Genomic DNA, 25,942 nt, shown 5'->3' with positions numbered 1-25,942 from the left:
CAGGTGTTTGGGCCTCTACCACCCTCGCAGGAGGCTGGGTTGGTGCTCCTGGCTCCTGGCTTCAGTCTGGCCCAGCCCTGGCTGTTGTGGTTATCTGGGGAGTAAACCAGCAGACAGAAATCTCTGTCTCTCCCTCTCTTTCTGTAACCCTGACTTTCAAATAAAATAAATCTCTAAAAAAATTTTTTTGGACAGGAATTTCCTCCAGATTCTCACCATGGGTGGAGGGGCCCAAGCACTTGGGTCATCCTCTGCTGCCTTCCCAGGCCATCAGCAAGTAGCTGGATTGGGTGTGGAGCAGCCAGCTTTCAAACCTATGCCCATAGAGGACGCCAGCATCGCAGGCAGGGGCTTAATCTGCTATGTTACAACACCGGCCCCTAAAAAAATCTGATTAAAAAAATTAAGATTTATTAAAAATTTTTTTTTCTGGGGCCGGCGCTGTGGTGCAGCGGGTTAAAGCTCTGGCTTGAAGTGCTGGCATCCCATACGGGTGCCGGTTCTAGTCCCGGCTGCTCCACTTCCAATCCAGCTCTCTGCTGTGGCCTGAGAAAGCAGTGGAAGATGGCCCAAGTTCTTGGGCCCCTGCACCCACATGGGAGACCCGGAGGAAGCTCCTGGCTCCTGGCTTCGGATTGGATCAGCTCCGGCCATTGTGGCCATCTGGGGAGTGAACCAGCAGATGGAAGACCTCTCTCTCTGTCTCTTTCTCTGTAACTCTTTGAAATAAATAATAAAAAATAAATAAATATTAAAAAAAATTTTTTTTTCTAACTTGGCATTGTAACAGTGGTTTGAGCTATAAAATTTCACTCATCTATACAGTTGTAAAAGGACAAAAGAAGATTTCTAAAAAAATTGATTCTTAATTTATATTAAGATTATTAAGATATTAAGATATTAATATTAATATATTAAGATATTAAATTAATAAAATTCTTATTTTATTTGATAGGCAGAGAGAGAGAGAAAGAGAGAGAGGGAGGGAGGGAGGGAGGGAGGGAAGGAGGGAGAGAGGGAGGGAGCTGGTTTAGGCTGAAGCCAGGAGTCTGAAATTCAATAATCTGGGTCTCCATGTTGGTGATAGGCACTTAACTACCTGAGCCATCACCTGCTGCCTCCTGGGTGCTCATTTAGTAGGAAGCTGAATCAGAAGTGGAGCAGGGGCCGGCGCCGCGGCTCACTAGGCTAATCCTCCGCCTTGCGGCGCTGGCACACCGGGTTCTAGTCCTGGTCAGGGCGCTGGATTCTGTCCCGGTCGCTCCTCTTCCTGTCCAGCTCTCCATTGTGGCCTGGGAGAGCAGTGGAGGATGGCCCAAGTGCTTGTGCCCTGCACCCCATGGGAGACCAGGAGAAGCACCTGGCTCCTGGCTTCAGATCAGCGCGGTGCGCTAGTCCCAGCGGCCATTGCGGGGTGAACCAACGGAAAAGGAAGACCTTTCTCTCTGTTTCTCTCTCACTGTCCACTCTGCCTGTCAAAAAAAAAAAAAAAAAAAAAAAAAAAAAAAAAAAAGAGAGAGAGAGAGAGAGAAGTGGAGCAGGAACTTGAACCTAGGGACTCCTACATGGGATCTGAAGTCCCAGAAAGAGACTTAATTAATGCGTTAATCACCTGTGCTTAAGACAACTGTTTTTTTTTTTTATAAGTTTATTTTATTTATTTATTTTTTGACAGGCAGAGTGGACAGTGAGAGAGACAGAGAGAAAGGTCTTCCTTTTTTCCGTTGGTGCACCCCCCAATGGCTGCTTGCGGCCGGCGCACTGCGGCCAGTGCACCGTGCTGATCCGAAGCCAGGAGCCAGGTGCTTCTCCTGGTCTCCCATGTGGGTGCAGGGCCCAAGCACTTGGGCCATCCTCCACTGCACTCCCTGACCACAGCAGAGAGCTGGACTGGAAGAGGAGCAACCGGGACAGAATCCGGCGCCCCAACCGGGACTAGAACCCAGGGTGCTGGCGCCGCAGGCAGAGGATTAGCCTAGTGAGTCGCAGCGCCGGCCAAAACAACTGATTTTTATAGAACCAATTCTTTTTTTTTTTTTTTAATTTATTTCACAGGTAGAATATAGATAGTGAGAGAGAGAGACAGAGACAGAGAGAAAGGTCTTCCTTCCGTTGGTTCACCCCCAAAATGGCCGCCACGGCCGGTGCAGAGGCCCAAGGACTTGGGCCATCCTCCACTGCCCTCCTGGAAGAGGAGCAACCGGGACTAAAACCCGGCACCCATATGGGATGCTGGCACTGCAGGCAGAGATTAGCCAAGTGAGCCATGGGGCCGGTTCATCACCTACATAAATCTAAAGAATTTATTCAAGTCAGGATCTAGCTTCTAAGTGTTTTTATAAACAAGAGAAAATAAAAACAAGAAACTATCTAAAAATAATTTCATTGCCATTAATCTGCATCTACTGATAATAAATTCTCTCATGATGTTTCCAGATCAGTACCAGATAGGAGGAATTAACTTGAAAGAATTATACTACATAAATTAAGTTTCTAGAAAATTTGTTCTAGATATTTTCCATACAGAAATGACCAAATGCAGCGGGTTAATGCCCTGGCCTGAAGCGCTGGCATCCCATATGGGCGTCGGTTCTAGTCCTGGCAGCTCCACTTCCAACCCAGCTCTCTGCTATGGCCTGGGAAAGCAGTGGAAGATGGCCCAAGTGCTTGGGACCCCTGCACCAGCGTGGGAGACCTAGAAGAAGCTCCTGGCTCCTAGAACTTCGGATCGGTGCAGCTCCAGCTGTTGTGGCCATCTGGGGAGTGAAGCAGCGGATGGAAGACCTCTCTCTCTGTCTCTACCTCTCTCTGTAACTCTTTCAAATAAATAAATAAATATTAAAAAAAAAAAAAAAGAAATGGCCAAACAGCACAAACCATACAATATTCTATTTTATAGAAATTAATCTATAAAATCTACAGCAAAAAAGAAAAACTCTTAATTACTTACCACATTTTTCATTTCCAGAGGTTATCAAGCCCTAAAAAAGACATTTAATAGCTATTACAATACATTTACTTTATGTACAAATAATGGTTATGGGGGGCTTCAAAAGGTTTGCAGAAAAATGAAATTTAAAGAGTATTACAAATTCTCCATTAACTTTTGGATGCCCCCTGCATATTCCAAGAAATTAGAATCAGAGGAAAAGAAAACAATGATATTTTCAATTGGGTTTGTAATTTTTAAAAACATTATGTTATTGTATACTGGCAATACAAGTTTCTAGATGTAAACTTAAAAAGGAGCTACCACACAAAGGAACATAAACATTGCTGCACTCTGTAAGCTATCTACCCCATTTCATCAAATTACGGCATCACCAATTAAGACAGCCCTTTGTGGGTTATCAGTATTTTGTGTGCCCCTCAATATATGTCATGTTTTACAAGCAATTTTAAGATGTATCTTATTTTTAAATATTAAAATATGGGGGAAAATACTAATGATAATGAAAAATGATGTTTCTCGTGGCCAAAATATTATTAAACTACTAAATCATTTCCTGAACATGAGAAAAATCTAGGGTTGCTAGAACACCACTCTTACGATGGGGAAAAAATCTAGGAAAGTACCATGACCCTGAAAATAGTAACTTCTGTTCCAGTCATACCTCCAAAATGCTCTGGAACACGGCCTAATTTATACACTTCAAAATCAGCTTGAGAAAATAATGTTCTGAAGTCACGGCTTATGCAGGTCAGGTTGCCTTTTTTAAGAATTTCAGGTTCTACATTTTCTATCAACTTTCATCTGAAATCTTAGCACAAAAATGCTGATCAAAAATTAAACTATATAGACTAGTTTCAAGGTGACAGTCCTAACTACTAGAATGTAAGTTAACCAGGAGTCAAAATATTAAGCTATACTTGCTCCAATCCTAAAGTACTCACTTCACACTTTGTTTGTTCAGACTGTTCCTGATTTTGAAGTTCACTCCATTCAGATCTTGTAGGTGTATCTGAGAAAAATGAAAATCTTATAATTAACATCTTCAATTTCTTTGCATTAAGTGATATGTAAAAAATTCTGTAGATTTTCCTTATTTTTATAATGAGAACAGACATGAAACTGACAAAAATTACCCATGTCAAATTTTTTAAAAACATTTATTTTTATTTGAAAGGCAGAGAAACACACAGAAATCTCCTAACAGCTGGTGACTCCCCAAGTTCCTGAAATAGCTAGGGCTGGGCCAGGCTTAAGCCAAGAGTTCTGAACTCAATCTAGGTTTTCTACGTGAGTGGTAGGGCCTCAACTGCTTGCTGCTGCCTCAGCAGGAAGCTGGCATCAGGAGTGCAGCAGAGACCTGAACCTGTACACTCTGATATGCGAAGCAAGGGCTCTAAGAGGTGTCTGAATCTCTGTGTCCAACCTCTGCCACATATCCTACAGATTTCTAGAAGCTATCATTGCCGTAACAATTTTGTAATTTCTATTAATTCAGAAAGTTCCTTTAAGTTTCTTTCCTTATAAATGTAACTAAATGGGAGGCAGCACTGTGGCACGGCAGGTAGAGCTGCTGCTTGTAGCACCAGCATCCCATATGCATGCTGGTTTGAGTCCTGGCTGCTCCACTTCTGATCCAGCTGCCTGCTAACGTGTTGGGCAAGCAGTGGAAAATGCCTCAAGTGCTTGGGCCCCAGCACCCATGTGGGAGACCAGGAAAAAGCTCTTGGCTCCTGGATTCGGATAGGCCAAGCTATTTGGGGCCATTTGGGGAATGAACCAGCAGATGGCAGATCTCTCTCTCTTACCCCCATCTCTGTAACTCTGCCTTTCAAATAAAAAAATTTAACTCAATGACTTCAGTCATCAGATTTTATTGTAAATCTACCTATAATGTGACAAATTTAGACAACTGAGATACACTGTTTCTAACACTCTTAAAATCAGCCAAAATTAATAATAGTATCTGAGTATAAGGCACTGTGAACACATTCCAACTGTTTAATTCTTTTTTAAGGAGGTTAAAGGAAAAAATTTTATAAGTGCTTTAAAATATGATCACCTTGGAGTTCTCACTGCTACTATAGTGGTCTTAAGTCTCTCAATTAACATCAATCCAGTGATGCTAAATAACAGTCCAACTTAAAGGTTAACTTACCTGAAGCAATTAGTGCCTTCATAAATAAATGCCACTTATACTGAATGAAAAGATACCAAACTGCAAATACACTTATGATTACACTTAACTAAATGCTAGTTTCTAATGCAAAAACAGCCATTTAAAACAGCCATCTTAGCAAGCAAAAATTACTATTTTAAAGTATTTTCCAAACAAAATGTTAAATGCATATCACTATCAATTCAAACCTGTGTTTGGATTTAATGATGCAGCCCAACAGCTACTAAAGTACAACCAGCCATCTTTTCTGTAGTGTATTGTCAGAGGAAGAGATACTCACTATGTTCACTTGCTAAAACAAAAGACTCAGGAGTTCTTTCAGGTAGGGGAGGAGGTGACTCTTCATTACCATCAATATCTACATAAAATCAATAAAATTTAGGTAAGTTATTAAAAATTAACAAGATGTTATCTAAACAGAGAGTGCTTTCTTGACATTCTAAAAGAATCTAAGAAAACCAGTTTTTGGGGCTGGCGTCGTGGCGTAGTAGGATAATCCTCCGCATCCCATATGGGTGCCGGTTCTAGTCCTGGCTGCGCCTCTTCCAATCCAGCTTTCTGCTATGGCCTGGGAAAGCAGTAGAAGATGGTCCAAGACCTTGGGCCCCTGCACCTGTGTGGGAGACCGGGAAGAAGCTCCTGGCTCCTGGCTTCTGATCAGCACAGTTCCGGTCACTGTGGCCAGCTGGGGAGTGAACCATTGGATGTTAAGACCTTTCTCTGTCTCTTCTCACTGTCTGTAACTCTACCTCTCAAATAAATATCCACTTCTGATTCACTTCTCTGCTATTTCTTGAGAAAGCAGTAGATGGCCCAAGTCTCTGGGCCCCTTCACCTGTGTGGAAGACCCAGAAGAAACTCCTGGCTCCTGGCTTTGGATCGGCCCAGCTATGGCCGTTGTGGTCATTTGGGGAGTGAACCAGCAGATGGAAGACCTCTCTCCCTCTCTGTAACTCTGCCTTCCAAATAAATAAATACATCTTAAAAAATAAAACAAACAAAAAAACCTAAACAAGAAACTTTTACAACCCAACTAATTAGCAAGAAGAGTTATAGGGCTTACTGAAAAAAGAATGAAATCCATCACTACTGCACGGAGGAAACGATGCTCCCGCGCCTTTCCCGACTGTAAACACTGCTCAGTCTGAACGCAGTCCTTGGTAGCAAAGCCAGCCAGCAAGCATCTTCTCTACCGGGCTTACTGTTGACGCTTCGAGTTCAGAAGGAAAAGTTTTAGCTCTCTCCAGATCTCTTTCTTCTTCACCCTCTCTCTCCACCCTCCTTCTGCACCCCTTCCCTCCAGCCTATCCGACTTTTGCCATCAATAAACCCTTTCCCTTAAAAAAAAAAAAAAAAAAAAAGTTTTCGTTACCTGACTAAAGCCAGTGTTTCCCAAACTGGATTTCATTGCTAACTCCTCTTATGCTTTCTTTCTGCCTTACTACTTCCACTGATCCTATTCACTTTAAAAACAATTTCTCTCTCTCTCCTTTAATTTGCGAGGCTGAGAGAACATGTGAGCTCCCAACCGCTGGTTCACTCCTGAAAGGCTCACACTGGCTGGGGCCAGCTGTGAAGAAGCTGGGAGCTGGGAACTCAATCTCTGTCTCCCCTATGGCTGGCAGAAACCCAACCACTCTGAGACATCGCCGCAGCCACCGGAGTCTGCATTAGCAGGAACCAGGAATCAGGAGCCAGAGCCAGGCAGGGATCAGGCCCAGGGGCTCCAAGGGGGGATGCGGGCATCTTAACTGCTAGGCCATACACCTGCCCACGCTCACCTTTTAAAGTTAACTATGTACTTTAGTCATGTTTTAAACAGCAATAGCTGAAATAACAATGGAAGTGCTAGTTATTTTTCTGAAACACATAAAGATGTAGCTACTGAAAAAACCTCAAATGGTCTTTATTTTCTAAAATCTTGTAAACAGTAGCATCTGAATGTGCTCTGAGAATACTGACTGAATCATATAAATTTTTTTCAGCACTAAAACCAAAATTAGCTCTTGGAAAAAAATGCATTAAGCCAGCTTCATCAGCTCGCCTTGTTATGAGTTAGGGTAAATAAGCGTATTAGATTTTTGAGTTTTCACTGCAGACAGAGTAAGAACATACAAGCACACAATTCTGTGTGCAGACTCTCAGATTAGGAAGGATGGGATAACAAAAGGAATTACTATTATCATCCAGGGCTTGTTCTCTTAAAAATGACAACAATTTCCTTGCCATAGTACTCTATTTTACAACTGATAAACTACACATAAGAGACTGGAAATCAAGTAAAGCTTTCTCTGCTTTCAACAAAGATAAGGTAGATATGTTTGCTCCTGCCTATCCCACATTTACTTAGCTGGAGACACAAGTAAATACAGCCTCTGGGTGCTGCTGAGAGAGGAGCTCCAGCCCAATACTAGATGTACCTATCCAGGGTGCCAGAACTCTGTTGCCACTGAAGAACTCGCAACCTTATCCAGTAGTTGGCAGTCTGAGTTAGCAGCATATTTTTCCTTGCCCTTTTGTCACTGACAAATCACAATGAAGAGATGACTACTGGAAGGAAGGGACACACAGTCTGGGCATTACAGCAGCATTTCAGAAATCAGTGAACAGGGGCCGATCTTTGCTGCCTAACTGCATGTTTCTCTTTAGATTTCTGGTTCATCTTTCCTATGTCACAGACTTTTGTTTTAACCAGAGACTGCACATTTTATACAAGTTGTTACAACTCTTACACTGTATGCGATCTACTACAGCCAAATTTCAGAAACCTTTTGAGAGGCCTGAGTGATTGAAATCTGAATCCATAGCTAGGAATTTCTGACAGGCACTAAGGGACTTAGACAAAAGGTTATTTTAGGTATCATCACAAAAGTATTCAGTTAATTCACTAACAAGTTCTATGACAAACAAAAAACCCTAACTCTTATGCCAAAGGTGTGACAAGGTAAATTATCTGTAAAGTAGATAAAAATCTTAAATAATAATCCATAAAATAATCTACATGGCAAATAATTAGCAATACATTAAGCAGGACCCCTGGAGTGGGTGTTTAGTATAATGGTTAAGATACTGGTTGGGATGCCCCTGTCTCACATGGGAGTGCCTAGGTTGGATTCCTTGCTCTGGCTTATGACTCCAGCTTCTTGCTAATGTCGATCCTGGGAGGCAGTGGTGATGGCTCAGGTGACTGGGTTCCTGCCACCCTGGATTGAGCTCCTAGCTGCTGTCTTCAGGGCTGGCCCAACCCTAGCTGTTGTGGGTGTTTGGGGAGTGAGTCCATGAACAGGAACATTTCTGTCTCTCAAAACAAAACAAACAAAAAAATCCAAAACAACAAACCACTTACAGTTATGCTGCAGTGAGGAACATTTATACAGAAACATTTTCAATTAACATCAAACCAATACCATAAGGTAAAAAGAAACCTTTAGCTACCTTTGAGATAGAAATAAAACTGAAAAAAAAATTTATTTATTTGAAAGGAAGAGTTATAGAGAGGTGGAGGCAGAGAGAAAGAGAGAGAGAGAGAGACAAAGAGAAAGAGCTTTCATCTGCTGGTTCACTCCCCAGATGGCCTTAAGGGCCCTGCTAGATGATCTGAAGCCAGGAGCCAGGCACCTCCTCCAGGTCTCCCATGTTGGTGCAGGGGCCCAAGGACTCGGGCCATCCTCTACTGCTTTCCCAGGTGCATTAGCAGGGAGCTGAATTGGAAGTGGAGCAGCTGGGACTTGAACTGGTCCCCATATGGGAGGTAGGCTTTACCTGCTATGCCACAGCACCGGCCCAAACATATCTTATTTCTTGTCTACATATTTTTTTGTATCCTTAAGAGTTTGGCAGTTATATTTTCAAACTCTGAAGTTGAAGTAAAGATACTAGCTTAGTTGTTTATCTACTTTATCAGCTACATTCTCAAGACAAAAAAATATAGTGTGTTTGAGTCAGGGAAAATGGTATTATGCTGGGGTCAGAAATAGAAGGTCATCATCTCTCAATTTCACAGAACTTATATTACCTTATTATAAATACTAGTCTGCATGTGTCACTACCAAAGTTCACTGGCCACTGATAATCAAAATATTAGTAAATAGCTTTTGTGTTTATATATCTGCTCTCAACTTGTATGATCTATTTAAGAAAATAGCTATTATTATTTCTAGCAGAATTAAGAGAAGTTTCAAGAAACAATAAAACATCTAAGAAACTGAGTGCATACATTATCTTGAATTCTGAGACTGCTTAATCACCCATATTCTGCTGACTAGTTTGCAGTATGGTTCTTAAGTTAAACTCAGGGTTGAAAGCAGCCTTATCAGCAAGCATTTGTGAATACAGTAAAAATACAAAAGATTATTTATTTTGTAGTTAAAAGAAGCAGAAAAAAAGATGACTAAACAGATACTTATGAGAAACATAGATAAAATCAAATGGCAAATTATGTTGTTCTACTTTATTGATGTCACTGTTGGGTTTGGGGAACCTGTTTCCACCAAGAATGACTTGGATATTTATAACATCATTTCTGGGCCATACCAAATTTTTAATTTAAAAATTAGTCTGTGTATATTTACTGAATTTCAAGCCCGCCTGTGGTTGCCCCTTGCAGGGCCAGACAAAATGATTTTGTGGGACATTCCCCATCCCTGCTTAAGCAATTCTCTTTCCTAAATTACTTCAAATTATTCAGTAATTTTTAAAAGTTTTACTTTTCGCTCGAGAGGTAGATATAGAATGGAAAATGAGAAGATCAAGAGAGAGAGAAAAAAAGAGCACTCTCATTCACGGATTTACTCTCCAAATGCCTGCAATGGCTAGTACTACTGGGCTAGTTTGAAGCTAGAAGCCAGAAACTCAACCCTGGTCTGTGATGGGGGATGGTTCAATTACTTGAGCCATCATTGCTGCCTCTCAAGGTCTGCACTAGCAGGAAGCTAGTCAGGAGTCAGAGCCAGGCATAGAACCCATGCACTTCAAAATGGGATGTGAGTGTCTAAGTGCTAGGTCAAATGCTTGCTCCAGTCAGATAAATTTCTGACCTACAGAAAACACTGAAAGCTATAATATGGGCTAACAAGAAACTTGCCCATTAAAACAACTGACATATTTTGAAAACACAAAACCCACAAGTACCATGTGGTCAAATTAAGCTAACAATAAGTAAACAAAAGCTTACTGAAAAGTTAGCATCTAATGTAATTAATTTTTTTGGTAGATTCAAAGTGCAATGTGGAATAAAGTATAAATAAATAAAAGTATAACAAATTAATACAGACACAGTGCTTAGAACAGTGTGTAACTGGCACATAATAGAGATATTTAAGTGTCAGATACTTTATTATTACCTTTTTCAGCACCTGAATGTATTGTTCCTGCTATATCATGTCTAGCAATGGACATTGGCAACACTTTCCTAGTGGAAATGCTTTCAGTACTGGTGGCAGCAGAAACTGTGGCACTTGCTGTTGAAATATTAGTTTTATTCTTGGTCACAGCACCATCAGAGTTCCTTTCATCTGAGTCTGAGTCATCAGAATGAAGTGGATTAGTAAAACTGAGGGGTGCTCTGAACAGAGGTGAACTGTTATGATGATCCACAAGATCATGAGTTTCAACTTGTGTTGTAGGGCTTGGTGTTAAACTCACAGTTTTCCTAGGTTGACAGTGGATATCTGAGGATTTGTCTTCAGATAAATCAGGGATGGGCATGGTATTTTCAGGTCCATGAAATGACCACATTGTATGTCCTTTCTCTTCAAGAGGTAAGTGGTCCGGCCTTGGAGGAGTGTCTGAATTCTGTGATTCCTCTGGTGGAGTAACTGCTATTCTGTTCGACTGTGTTGCACTGCAGTCCACACAGGAATTCTGAGAAATATCATCAACTTTTAGATCCCCTGAACTTAATTCTTGTGGTTTAGAGACTTTGTCAGTGATACAAGTTGAAACGGATTTAATTTTAATTGCATGTCCCCTGTTTAAGAGTGTGTTCCCATCAAAACTTTTTGGTCCCTCTTGCAGAGGGACCTTCTTAATCTCAAAACTCAAGTTTCGCTCCAATTTTTTATCTATCTGTTCAAGAGTTGATTCATTTTTCCCTGGAAGATCAGTTGATTTATTATAGTTCCTGTTGAGGTCTGTTGACTGTTGTTCTGATGAGACCATGTGCAACACTGGCTTTGGATGGTATCTGTCATTGTCCTGCCACACAGTCGTGACTGTTGGAAAGGCTGACGGAGGAGAAGGGGTCAGGATGGGTGGCACTGGGTGAGGTTCTGGTGGCTGCAGTATCTCTTCTTTAGCATCCCCTTCTACAAGGCAACTGAAACGTGGACATTAAAAAGAAGGATTTTAAATGTCTGATCTTTTTGAAATAAGTTGATAGATGACAATGAAATAGCTAAGTCTGTTGTATTGAAAACTACTAGAATCTATAGCTTGAATAAAAAACTTTCAAACTAAGAAAACTGCATGTTTATCAGTGTAATAACCATATTCTAGGAGGACTTAAAAAGTAAAATAACATTAAATTTTTAATGAAAACAGGATTCCCATTTCACAGCCTTCCAGCTAGCCATGGGTACCTCTTCCTCCAGCTGCTTCTAAGATGTGCCTCCAGATTTCAAAATAGTACAGTTATTTCTTGGTACGTCTGTTTCATAATTCTCGACTGACTTCCTGCTATGGAAGTGTCTCTTCCCCAACTTGCCAACACTGGCATAATTTCTAACTAACTCAATGTGATAATCAGATATCATCAAACCTACGGCATTGCATTTTATACCTTTACCTCTATAACTTCTCATTTTGCCCTTTTGATAGCCTCGAGATTCTGATGGCTTGGTTTTTTATGTACTGCTTATAACCTAGCTCTTCTAATTTCTCCTGCAGATTTGTACATCTCCTCTCAACAAGGGAAGCATACCAGGTAACTATCAATACTACAGATATCCCTCCTAGACACACTGGGCCTCCTGCTCCATGTGAACCCCCAGCTTTGTAGGCTACTTTACAGCTTTTTTCTTCGGTTTCAGATTCTCCTATTCCCCAGGTCCCATCTTCTTTCCAGGTATATTCCCTTGTTTTGGTGGGTTTCAACCTCTATGGCTTCTCAACAAGTATATGTGGGAGGGAAACTCTTTGTAGGGTTATACATTTGAGTATTATATTTTCAAAGACAGAATTCTACATTGAAAAGAATTTTCTTGAAATTCTGACTCCTATTTCTTTAACAGTAAACTGTTTTTTCTCTCTGGGCTTTTGAATTCTTTTTTTCTTTGATCTTCTACAATCTCATGATGCAACATTTTTTTGAAATAAAAATTTATTCATTTATTTATTGAAAAAAGAGAGAGGGATAAACACACAGAGATGGAGAGAGAAAGAGAGACAGACAGGTTTTCTATTTGCTGGTTCAGAAAACAGCCAGGCCTGGGCCGAACCAAAGCCAGGAGCTCCATCAGGGTCTCCTGGGTGGGTGGGAGAAACCCAAGGATTTGGGCCATCATCTGCTGCCTTCCCAAGTGCATTAGAAAGAAGCTGTTTGGAAGCAGAATAGGGACTTGAACTGGCACTCTGATATGGGATGCAGGCGTCTCAAGCTGTCCTTCATGATCTAACTTTAAAATAATCTATTACATTTGGACTCATTTTTTACCCATTATATTAGGAACTTGGGTTATACTTTATATATGAAAATACATGTCATGTGTTTACTTTCTTGGGGGATAGCTTTGACTATTTTCCAACCTTCTGCTGAAATTTTAAAAACTTATGCTATCATGTTTTTATTTTCCAAAAGCTTCTTACTTATTACCATCTGATTCTTATTTCAGGGATTTACTAGTGACTGAGAAAACGGGACAGTTGCTCCCCCCATCTTTTTTTTTTCTACTCCGTGTTTGCTCCACTTTCCTCTTTCATATTAGAGACTTTTTGTCAAATGTCTGATCACTCCTGATTCTGCCTACCTTATTTTTTTTTAAAGTAACAGTTTTAATTTTCTTTAAAACAAGATTTATTTATTTATCTGAAAGGCAGAGTTAAAGAGAGAGACAGAGACATATCTTCTATATGCTGGATCATTCTCCAAGGGCCACAACAGCCGGAGCTGGGCTGATCTGAAGCCAGGAGCCAGGAGTTTCTTCTGGGTTTCCCACACAGGCGCAGGAGCCCAAAGACTTCAGTCATCTTCCACTGCTTTCCTAACTACATTAGGTATGCTAATCCTCCACCTGCAGCGCTGGCACCCCAGGTTCTAGTCCCGGTCAGGGCGCTGGATTCTGTCCTGGTTGCCCCTCTTCCAGTCCAGCTCTCTGCTGTGGCCCAGCAGTGCAGTGGAGGATGGCCCAAGTTCTTGGGCCCTGCACCCACACGGAAGACCAGGAGAAGCACCTGGCTCCTGGCTTCGGATCAGCGCGGCACACCGGCCGCGGCGGCCATTGGAGGGTGAACCTCCAAACAAAGACCTTTCTCTCTCTCTCTCTGTCTCTCTCTCTCGCTGTCCATTCTGCCTGTCAAAAACAAAAAACAAAAAACTAACCACATTATGAAGGAGCTGCATCGGAAGTGAAGCAGTTGGGACTCAAACCGGCGTCCAGATGGGATGCCAGTGCTGCAGGCGGCTGGCTGTACCTACTATGCCACAGTGCCAGCCCCTCTGCCCACTTTAAGAATGGAGTATTGGGGTTCGTGTTGTGACAGAGTGGGTAAACCCGCTGCTTGTGACATTGGCATCCCATATGGGTCCCAGTTGGGAGTCTCAGCCGCTCCACCTGTGATCCAGCTCCCTGCTAATGGCCTAGGAAAAGCAGTGGAGGATGGCCCAAGTACTTGGGCCCCTGCCACTCACATGGGAGACCTGGATGAAATTCTTGGCTTTGCCTGGTCCAATCAGTTCTGCTTCAGCCATCTAGGGAGTGAACCAGTAGATGGAAGATCTGTCTCTCTCTGTAGCTCCCTCTCTCTGTCACTCTTTCAAATAAATAAATAAATCTTAAAAAAATTGAGAGTATTAAAAATGACTAAAAAATGTGTATGTAAGGGAGAAGACTTGTGGCACAATTACTGTCTTATTACATGGTAACTGAATTCAATCCTTGTGATATCATTGGAGAGTCACAACTACCAAGACCTAGGACTTCCTTTTCTGGGGTGATTGGTTTTTCAAAAGAAGGAATCTGTCTCCTACCCTAAGTATCTGGGGAGTATCTGGGGAGCCAGCTGAGAGGTGGGAGCAAAAAACTGAGGGAATCTACCACCCAACCTGCAGATTCTTGTTCTCAGCAATGTACTGCAGCCCAGGATGAGAAGGTCAACCACTCCAGAGCAAATTCCTCCAAGTGCATAATCATGCGTGTGCAATGTGTGAAAGGTCGCCTGTCTGCTCCATCTGATGGAAGGAATCTGGGTTCTAAACACTCTTTAGAGACATCCCAACACTCTTCCTGTCTTTAGTCCTGTACATGAACCTTAACAGGGACCTCTGATTTCCTAGCCTTTCTGAAGGTTCTTTGGGTAGAATCATCTGGCTACTTACTGGCTTTCCTTACCCACAGAAAAGCAAGTTTCAGCTTTTGCTTTTCTGTTAAGTTCCTTTTCATTAGCCCATATGCTTTTCTCTTTCCAGATTTTGTCAATGTCATCTGCTATCAACTCCCCTCTAATTTCCCATTTTTATTTATTATACTTATATATTTATATGCTTTCATTATAACTTTAGGGAATTTGGGAGGGGCTGGAGTTAAATGTATTGACAGTCTTATAAATAAATGCATGATGTTGGTATATACATGGTAATGTATTCTTAGTTACCCAAATTAAATTGATAATTATACTGATTTTGTTATTTACCCTTCTTTAAGGTTGGTTCAGAGTTTAAGATACATTTTAAAAACATTTTCATTGGGTGGGAGCCGTGGCATAGCAGGTTAAGCTACTGCCTGCAAGTGTAGGCATCACATATGGGCGCTTGAGTCCTGGCTGCTCTACTTCCAATCTAGCTCCCTGCTAATGCGCCTGGGAAAGCAGTGGAAGATGGCCCAGGTGCTTGGGATTCTGCGCCCATGTGGGAGACCTATATGGAGTTCCTGGCTCTTGGCTGCAGTGTGGCCCAGCCCTTGCCATTGTGGCTATTTGGGGAGTGAACCAGTGGATAGAAGATCTCTGCCTCCGCCACTTTCCCTCTCTGTAACTTTGCCTTTATAAATAAATCTTTAAAAAAACACAACACATTCAGGTACACAAAAATTACTAGCCCAGTCACAAATGTATATGTCACATACTGATTTTCCATTATAGTTTCCAACATCCATTATTTTCATGTAAAAAAATCCCTAGATAGTAGTAAGACCTATTGGTAAGCCATAAATTGCAGAATTCTCATTGTAAATATTTTTCTTAATACCATTTGCATTTTTTTCATTTCTTAGAAGCAACCAAAACATTTGGGAACTATCATGTTCTAGTATTATAACAGTACCAGAAGAAAAGGAAAACACAAGAGTTAGGGTCCCTAGGGAGTACAGAGAACTACTGAAAAATAAGGTTAGAAGGGTAGGTTGAAGCCATATTGTGAAGGCCCAGAATTTCATAACAACAAGTTTGGACTTTACTATCAAGAAAATTCACATCTAACTTGTTTGATCAAGCCTTAAAATATTTGACTAAATAACTTTTCCTCAAATTGGTATTTTATGAAAATATAGTTTAGGATGGGTTCAACATGGAGTGCAAAGATTATGGTAGGTGAAGAAAATGACAACTGAAAAATTAGAATAGAGCAATTCAAAAACAAGGAAACCTTTCCTACTATCCTTTCTTCCAAAGAGATAATACCATTTAATGGAAAACGAATGAAGATAAAAGATCTGTTCTCAGTTGAACTCTGCAGGCCTATGCAAGCCAATTTCTTTGGGAGATGGCTACATTATCATTCGCATGATCAAGATTACTGCTAAAATCACTGTGTTCACTATGTCATATCACTCTACTCACAGAATGAAAAAGAACATATGGCAACCCCAAACAGGAAGATGAGACAACATATTTAATAGATGTTATACCAACGCCAATGATTATTTTAACTAAAACTGTTACTTTCTTATGCTATTTACACTTAAGCAAGATGTGCCACCTTTGCCCAATGTTTTCTGATCTCTACCAAAACTTTTTAAGTTACAAACTTATATCAAAAGTATTCTAACAGTGAAAGAGAACAACACAAATAAGAAAGCATTAAAACACAGAATGCACAGAAAATTAGAGAACTATGGCAGTGGCACGCACGGTGCTACATCTTGCTAAATTGTACCCATAGTTACCTTAAAAGATGACAATTTGGAATGAATACCATTCATTCCAAGGAATGAATCAATCTCGTCCTTCTGATTTCCTTTATTGCTTTTATTACATGCCCTTCTAAGTTTGTCAGACATGATGTCCTATTTTTGATGGTTGACATGTACTAAATTTATTTAACTGCCTGACGCTTACTTTAGTGTTTGGTGTGATAAGATCTAAATATTTTTTTCCCAAAATGATTAATATTATGGTGTGAGTTAAATAGTTCTTCCCTTTATCCTTATTCATTATTCACTGTAATAACCATAATAGGTTCTATCGTTTGTAATAGGATCTATCACGTACTTGTCTATTCAAATATATAAGCTGGAAATAAGAAATTTTTAAACAAAAAATGTAAGAAAATGACTGGTGGTCCATTTTCAACACAGAATTGAAAATTACTGTTAGCTGACTTGCAGATGTAGCTAAACTCACTAGGCAAACAGGATATTAAGGACTAGCTAACTCACAAAAGGAAATTAAAGTACAGAGAAGGAGGAAAATAACTTGGTAATTTAGGCAGTGTCTAGGAAGACTTAGACACCCCACAGTACCCAGCCAATGAAGAGCCGGGGGAGGGACCCACACACTAAGATATAAATTGCTTGCTGTAAGTGTTTGGGTGTGCCTCCTCACTCATTTTTGCAAAACTGATAATAAAGTCTCGCTTTGACTGTACTTCTTGAGTTCAAGTACAACTCTTGAGTGGACAGGTGAGAATATTTGCCACAGAAGAACACTCATTCTTTGTGATATGGATTTCTCTCATCACCCAATTTTCTATAAGTCATTTTTCCCAAAGTCTTAGATCATGAATGTTCCACACGGCCTATGTTATCTGAGGGTTCGTCAAGTCCACTTCAAATGCTTCTATCTGAAAATACCTCAACTCCATATTTTGAACCTACAAATGTCCTCACCCACCCAGGATATTTGAAGAGCCATAAATTTTAGAATATCATGGATAGAAAGGTTTGAAAATCCTGTTTGTTAGCCCAGATAGCACCTAAATGAAGCAGACAATCATGTATTTCTGTAAGATACAAAATTACTTCATGGCTATTACAACATTATTGTTTCCTGGTTTTCCTTTATCCCTTGATTACTGTTTTCTTTTGTCTGCTTTTCATAAATTTTGATGGCTACCAGGACTTATCTTTGTTATAAAAACACCCAAAATCTGATTTTATCTACATCCAAGTCTTCTATTGTAAATTATATACTGAACCTTCACCAAATCTTTACTTCCAGACTGGACATCAAAACATCTAAAGCAGAACTACATTTTGCCTTCCTCTCAATCCTATTCCTCATCAAAATGGTTTGATTAGAGGCAACAGGAGAAAACATCAAGTGTAGTGCTTGTCACTATCTCTGAAATATGAATTATACTAACAAGAATCTACTAAGGCTGCAGCCTTTTGTGGCCCCACAGTAAATGTGTTGAATTTATAGAAACAGCTTAAAAAGGTCCACTTTCAAAGTGCTGGCATTAGATAAGTGAATTATAAACAGTTGTTATAAGTTTAATAAAATATATATTGAAAGTAGAAAATGATGGAATATTATTCAACTGTAGAAAAGAATGAAACCCTGTCTTTTACAGCAAAATGTACACCAACTGGAAGCTGCTACACTTAGTGAAATACGCCAGTCCCTAAAAGACAAATACCATGTCTTCCCTGATCTCTATGTATATGAGCAAAACTGACATTTTGAGAACTGTTTATTGTTTAAAGCCCTTGGTTGGTATTGTTGAAGAACAGTGTTTTTTTTCTTCTTAAAATTTGTTGAATTCTTAACTTAGTGAGCATTAATTTTATGATTATAAAATATACAAAGTAGACCATTATTAAAAAAAAAAAAAAAAAAAAAGGGAAGGAGAGATGGTAGGGTGGGAAAGATCACTATGCTCCTTACATCTGTATGCATGAAATACAAGAAATTTGTTCACTTTGTATAGATTTTTTAAAAAATCTGTAAAAAGAAATTAAATCTTTTTTAAAAAGATAGAAAATGAAATCTTCCATTAAAGCTACAATGATTTTAGTGTCAACAAACCAAAATCATCACTGATTAAATCTAATCAGCAAATTTAAGGCTTCCTCTGTAGATTCTTTGTCCAATAAGATTTACTTTAACCAATTAATTTGTTTACTGTTGCCATACTGAAAAACAAAGTATGTTGCTTTTATTTTTAATCAAACTTATGGTTTCATGTTATTTTCAAATTATGTTTTAACAATTTACAATAGTTCTAAAACTCATTTCAACTTAGAAGTCACATGGTACTCTCTGTGCAACAAAATGAAATCCTGGAAGGTATAAGGATAGCAAAATGCTCCTCAATTTCTTGAAAGGCCAGTACTGTCTTTTAAGACTACAGAACTCCTGTGGCCAGCGCTGTGGTGTAGCGGGTAAAGCTGCCACCTGCAGTGCTGGCATCCCATATGGGTGCCAGTTCAAGTCCTGGCTGCTCTACATCCAATCCAGCTCTCTGGTATGGCCTGGGAAAGAGGTGGAGGATGGCCCAAATCCTTGGACCTCTATACTTGTGTGGGAGACTCAGAGGAAACTCCTGGCTCCTGGCTTTGGATTGACCCAGCTCTGGCTGTTGTGGCCATTTAGGGAGTAAACCAGTGGATGGAAGACTTTCTCTCTCTCTCTGCCTCTGTGTAACTCTGCCTTTCAAATAAATAAATTAAAAAAAAAAAAAAAAAAAAAAAGACTACAGAACTCCTACATGAATGAAGAAGTTAGAGTACAGTTTATAGGTTTCAAGTGGCTGACTTTCCACAGGAGGTCAAAGTGCTAATACTGGTGACACCAAAGTGGAAATCAAACAGGAAAGAATTACTGGAAGTTTTGATAGTGCACCATTAACACCCTGAGTATTTAAATGCTGAGATCTAACCTCATTTATATATAGGTTTCCTGATCTTCCTTTGAAAAACATGTAAACATCTTAAAACATTTACTACACTATTATAGGCTATATCTATATTTGTATCTATATCTACATACATATGCACACACACACAAAATCACAAATTGTTAACAATGTTGAAAAGCAGAACTGTATCCCAGTACATTTTAAGTTCATCCAGCTGGTAAACACTGAAGTTAAAATTTGAAATCAGACCTAGAAATGCAAAAAGCATCTTTACTCCAGAGTACACATGAACTCTTTCCTTATTCAGGAAATTCCTTTACAGACAGCTGGAATCTTGCATGTCAAAATGTTAAGAAAAATAAATTGTTTCAGAGAAGTTCAGAAATTTGGTCAAACCTTTACTTATTGAGGAAAAGTATAGACCTTGAGAGAAGGTCTATCAGTTTGGGTAGTTCTATATGCCAGAAGGCAATATAAATATTCTAATAATTTATTTAATCCTTAGGATAATACTTAAATAAACAAAAAACATTCAAGGATTAAGATGACTCACTGAAAACCCCACAGCTAAATGACTCAAAAAGATCTGAAAGTACATTCTTCCTGGGGCTGGTGCTGTGGCATAGTGGGTAAGGCTGCCACCTGCAGTGCTGGCATCCCAAATGGGCACTGGTTCAAGTCCCAGCTGCTCCACTTCTGATCCAGCTCCCTGTTAATTTGCCTGGGAAAGCAGTATAAGATGGCCTTAGGCCCCTGCACCTGTGTGGGAGACCCAGAAGAAGCTCCTGGTTCCTGGCTTTGGATCAGCTCAGCACCAGCCACTGCAGCCATTTGGAGAGTGAACAGGCAAATGAAAGGTCTTTTCTCTGCCTCTCTCTCTGTAATGCCGCCTTTCAAATAAATAAACCTTACAAAGAGAAAAAAGTATATCCTTCTGGCTATGCATTCTTCTTGTACTACCATTAAACTGACCTACCAGCTACCCTGAAAGGGATGGAGGGGGTGGGGAGGGCCAGGAATAATTGTGATTAAAACTATTATAAATGAACTTGGAATGAAGCCAAGAAATAACTATAGAGAAATACACTGATCTTTGCTAGTAATGTTATTAAATATCTCTACATAACTTTAAAGTGTATGCAACTTTTGGCAAGCATATCATTTGTTCAGTTATCATGAGAAAAATGGAAATCTTTAGAATAACTAAAATTTTAACTGTAATGAATACTAAAATGAGCTATAGTTAATTCACGGCTATGTCACTGTTTTGGTACAGTTAACTACTGATAGATTTTTCCACAATACAACAAAATTTTTAGTGTATCCGTAACAAAATGAGTTGCTATATATATGCCATATCAATTAATAAACAATGAAAGTACCTTAGATATGTTCAAAATTTGTCATTTTAATTAACAGTGAGTAAAATAAAAGTATCGTTTCAAAGAAAACAAAGGATATACAATACCTGCGAGTCCTAGGTGGTTTTGGAGGAGGAGAATCTTGTTTTTCAGGATCTATGGAGCTGACTATATTTTCAGTGTTAATTTCATTCTGGCAAGGGAAGAAAATGCTTCACTTAAATTAGAAGAAAGATAATTTTCCTTTCTCATGCTTCACTAAATTGTCTCTGCCCTTTTAAAAACAATGCCAATTTTACCAATTAATAAAATGGCTCTTATGCTTTGGCTCTGTATTTTAGCCAGAAGGACCAAACTTCAATAGGAGACATTTATATTAAAAAAAAATCCAACACCAATCAATAAAAGATCAGTCATGTCCAGTAACATTTTAAAACATTTCAAATGCTATTGAAAAGAAGCAGATTTAGGGGCCAGCGCTGTGGCGTAGTAGGTAAAGCTACCGCCTGCAGTGCCGGCATCCCATGTGGGTCCCAGTTCAAGTCTCTGCTGCTCCACTTTTGATCCAGCTCTCTGCTATGGCCTGAGAAAGCAGTAGAAGATGACCCAAGACCTTGGGCCCCTGCACCCTTGTGGGAGACCCGGAAGAATCTCCTGGCTCCTGGCTTCAGATCGTTGCAGCCCCAGCCATTGCGGCCAATTGGGGAGCGAACCATTGGATTGAAGACCTCTCTCTCTCCTTCTCCTCTTTCTGTTTAACTCTGACTTTCAAATAAAATAAATAAGCAAATCTTTAGGAAAGAAAAAGGAAACAGATTTATCAAGACAATAAAGATCAAAGAAGATAACTTTTTTTTCAGGGATCACCACTACTAGAAATTATTATATAAAAGATGGCCTTGGAGCCTTCAGCAACCAGGCAGTCAACCAAATGCTGCTACAGGGATATACTTGGCTCCCCAGCCAGGAGACAGCGGCTTGAGACATCACCCCATGCCAGCAAAGAGTACTTCATCACCCCATGTCAGCAGGAAGTAGCTCTAAAGACAGATCATCGTCCCTCTACCCATTCTGGACTTTTGGGACTAATTTTATCTGACACAACTTCTGCTTTATAAAAAACAAAAGGGGGGAATGTTAGTAAAATGGCACAGTCTTATCTATGGCACGATCTACAGTCCCGATACCATCCTAGGCTCTAGCATCATCCTAGGTTCTAGCCCCAGTGGCCTTTGCTGGAAACCAGGTGGCCACATGGCCCAACCACCAGTGTCAGCTCCACCCCCATCCTAATGGGATTCGCTGCTCCTACTTACCTGACTGCCACCCAGCAAAATTTTAGAAGGGCCTGTTCTGAACACGTGGCTCTCTTTCTTTTTCTCCATCTCCTGATCTCTCTCTCTCTCTGTCTCTGTCATACACTCTCCTTCTCTCTTTTCCAACTTTGCCCCTTCCCTCCCATCTGTCGAGTTTCCCCCAATAAACCATTTCTCAAAAAAAAAAAAAAAAAAAAAAAAAAAGATGGCTTGGATTAATTCCATTCTCAGGAAGTGCCTCATACTTCTTAGGCTATGTTAATTATGGGCAGGAGGAACCCAGCATCCCATATGGATACCAGTACAAGTTCTGGCTTTTCCACTTTCAATCCAGCTCCCTGCTAACACACCTGGGAAAGCAGTAGAAGTTGGCCCAAGTGGGAGACGTGGATAGAGTTCCAGGCTCCTGGCTTTGGCCTGGCCCACCCCTGACTACTGCACCTATCTGGGGAGTGAAACAAGGGATGGAAGATACTTTATGCCCCCACTCTGTGCAACTCTGCCTGTCAATAAGCCCTCTTTGTACTATCAATTATGGAACTCTGAAATTGTAGTTGTATTTTGTTTTGTTGTTGTTTCTTTGATCAAGAGGCACTTCTATAATGTCCATCACGGCAGCTTCTTAGTTGTTATTCATTTTAAAATTGATTTTATTTAATTGAAAGGCAGAGTAACAGAGAAAGAGAGAGGGAGAGACAGAGAGGAGGAATCTTCCACCCACTAGTTCACTCCTCAAATGGCAGCAATGGCTAAGATGGTCGAGGCTGAGCCAGAGGGCCTTAGCTCCAACCAGGTCTACAGAGAGTGGTAGGGGTCCAAGCCCTTGAAGTTATCTCTGCCTGCTGCAGCACAATGTGGACCATTCTTTGTCTTTATACTTATTACTCCAAGTATTTGCAACTATAAAAGGCAGATATCTCAGCTTCTTAGCAATTTTTAGTGTGCCCTGTCTCCTGGTATAGAACCTGGTAGGCCGGATAACTACCTAACCAGAACAACAGAATTACATAACAAGACCGGAAATTCTCATGCTTAATTAAATGTCACCTACAGTAACAGTGGCCTCTGCTGTAGGGTTATCTGTTAAAAGCAGGTGACCACAAAGATCACTGTTCAACACACCTAGATATCAAGTATAAACTGGTACTTCTCAGCAAATGAGGACTTTTGGTCACCACTTTTAGATGCTCAGACACCACCAGAATTTAGAGACATTTTGCATCATAAAGATACTCCAGACATATTACTGACTCACTGACTATTTATTTCCTTTAGTCACATCATCATAGTCCCATAATAACACAAATATTTTATACTAAAATCTATAAATACTTGCATTAAATAGGGTAAATGAAAAAGGTGAACCATGAGACATTTCTTTTAGAGTTTTTTTTTTTTTTTTTTTTTAAATCTGTTTTACTTGAAAGACAAAGCAATAGAAGAGAGAATCTTCCACCACTGGTTAACTCTCCAGTGGCCAGGCTTGCACCAGGCAGTTAGGAGCCCAGAGCTCCATCTAGGTCTTCCACATGAGTGACAGAGACCCAGACACTTGAGCTATTATTGCCTGCTGCCTTTCGATGCTGTACTGAAAGAGGAGGTGGAGTTCAAACCCAGGCAGTTTGATACGTGATGTTAGTGTCAAATGTTGTCTTTTTTTTTTTTTAAAGATTTATTTATTTGAAAGTCAAAGTTGCAGGGAGAGAGGGAATGAGATCTTCCATCTGCTGGTTCACTCCCTAGATGGCTGTAACTGACCCAGTGCTAGGCCAGGAAAAAGCCAGGGGCCAGGCGCTTCATCCAGGCCTTCCATATTAGTGGCAGGAGCCCAAATATGTGTGTCATCTTTTGCTGCTTTTCTTAAGCCATTAGCAGAGAGCTGGATAGGAGTGGAGGAGCCAGGACATAAATCAGCGCCTATATGGGATGCTGGCATTGCAGGCAGAGGCTTTACCCTTTATGCCACCACACTCGCCCCCAAGTACTGTCTTTTTTCTTTAAAGATTTATTTATTTTTGGGGTTGGCGCTGTGGCACAGTGAGTTAAAGTCCCAGCCTGCAGTGCCGGCATCCCATATGAGCACCAGTTCGAGCCCTAATTGCTTTACTTCTGATCCAGTTCTCTGCTATGGCCTGGGAAAGCAACAGAAGATGGCCCAAGTCCTTGGGCCCCTGCAACCAACATGGGAAGACCTGGAGGAAGCTCCTGGCTCCTAGCTTCGGACCAGTTCAGCTCTAGTTGTTGCAGTCGTTTGTGGAGTGAAGTAGCAGATGGAAAACCTCTCTCTAGCTCTACTTCTTTCTCTAACCTTGTCTTTCAATTAGTAAAATGAATCTAAAAAAAAAAAAGGTTCATTTATTTGTTTGAAAGGCAAACTTAACAGACAGAGTGACACAGAGAGAAAGAGAAACCTTCCATGTGCCAGTTCACTCCCCAAACGGCTGCAACAACCAGGGCTAGGCCATGTCAATGGAGCCAGCAGCTTCTTCTAGATCTCTCATGTAGGCGGCAGCTACATTAGCAGAGATCTGGAGTAGAAGTGGAGCCACTAGGGTAGAGCTGCTCTCTGTGGGCGCTGGTTTGAGTCCTCGCTGCTCCACTTCTGACCCAGCTCCCTGCTAATGTACCTGGGAAAGGAGCGGAAGATGGCCTTGGTGCTTGGACCCTTGCCACCCAACTGACATGCACTGAGCAAAGTCAGAAATGCAGAGGAAGTATATACACTGGCAAAATCAAGCAAACAAAGACAGGTCAGAAAGATCTGGCCTATGGCAATACAAGACCCACAAAATCATTTTGTCTGACTCCATGAAGGCAACTGCAGGTAGGACTCAAAATTCAAGAAATCTATAGTACACTGATTTTTAAGTTGACAATTTTGTATTGCCTGTGAATGATGTTATAAATATCCAAACAGCCCTTGGCAGAAAAAAAGTCTCCCACCCCTGGGTGAAAACATTATAATAAAGTTTTAAAATGGTATACCTAAGAGAAAGGAGATGTTATAGCTAAAAATGTTAAAAATATAACTAAGAAATATTATAAAGCTGAGAAGATTAAGAGATAGTGAGGGCACTGTAGGCAAATGACCATGTGGGACGGAGGAGGAAGGTAGCAGGAAGAAGTCATCATCATAGGTGCTGAGTGATGATGCAGCCACTAACAGTCAGGGCCAAGGCCGGAAAGTGAACTGCTCAAGATTAAAGCTTTTGAGCATGTTCACCTGATGAAAGGAGTTAACGTGGTCATGCAGACCTGAGACTCAACAGCATGAAAACTATCTGGTCCTTGGAGTTTACAACGTTACAGTGTTCTTCTTGGGTATTCCTGGAAATTACCTCAGTAATGTTTGCTACACTTTTATATCTTCTGATCCTCCTTTTCTGATTGTTTTCTGAGCCCACATTTTTCCTAACTGCTGTTATCATCAGATGAAGAAAACACAAAACGAATTTTAGAAATTAATTAACATAGTAGAGATTAGGTTCTAATATATTGTCATTTTAAGCAGAGCTTGCTAAAGTTAATTTGTATGTTAATATTTTCTATGCAACAGCTATATGAAAGGCCAGAAAAGAAAAAAATCCTAATCCAATTATCAAATATTTACAGATATATCACCAGCTGTAGAAAAAAGCATATTTAAAATGCAGTGCTGGAGCTGGCGCTGTGGCATGCTGGGTAGGGCTACTGCCTGCAGTGCCAGCACCCTATATGAGTGCCAGATAGAGTCCTGGCTGCTCTCCTTCCAATCCAGCTCCCTGCTAATGTGCCTGGGAAAGCAGCAGAAGATGGCTCAAGTCCCTGGGCCCCTGTACGCATGTAGGAGACTTCAGATTGGACCAGCTTTGGCCATTGTGGCCATTTGGAGAGTGAACCAGTGAACTGAAGACCTCTCTCCCTCTG

The 25,942-nt window shown here is 40.5% G+C and overlaps 1 protein-coding gene across 1 annotated transcript in view; it reads right to left on the bottom strand.

The window, feature by feature from the left end:
* PTPN12 (protein tyrosine phosphatase non-receptor type 12) overlaps positions 1-25,942 on the bottom strand; it is a 97,739-nt gene that overhangs the window by 3,687 nt on the left and 68,110 nt on the right. Inside the window, exons 12-16 of the mRNA XM_070071196.2 lie at positions 20,828-20,913; positions 10,472-11,445; positions 5,410-5,487; positions 3,895-3,962; positions 2,951-2,981 (exon numbers count right to left, since the gene is read on the bottom strand). Of these exons, the coding sequence (XP_069927297.1) occupies positions 2,951-2,981; positions 3,895-3,962; positions 5,410-5,487; positions 10,472-11,445; positions 20,828-20,913 (1,237 nt within the window). The remainder of the gene's footprint in view (positions 1-2,950; positions 2,982-3,894; positions 3,963-5,409; positions 5,488-10,471; positions 11,446-20,827; positions 20,914-25,942) is intronic.

Source organism: Oryctolagus cuniculus, chromosome 3, assembly GCF_051225735.1.
Source record: "Oryctolagus cuniculus isolate XC-2025 breed Fujian yellow rabbit chromosome 3, ASM5122573v1, whole genome shotgun sequence".
In the NCBI taxonomy this organism is placed as follows: Eukaryota; Metazoa; Chordata; class Mammalia; order Lagomorpha; family Leporidae; genus Oryctolagus; species Oryctolagus cuniculus.
This window is presented reverse-complemented; position numbering and strand designations above follow the sequence as displayed.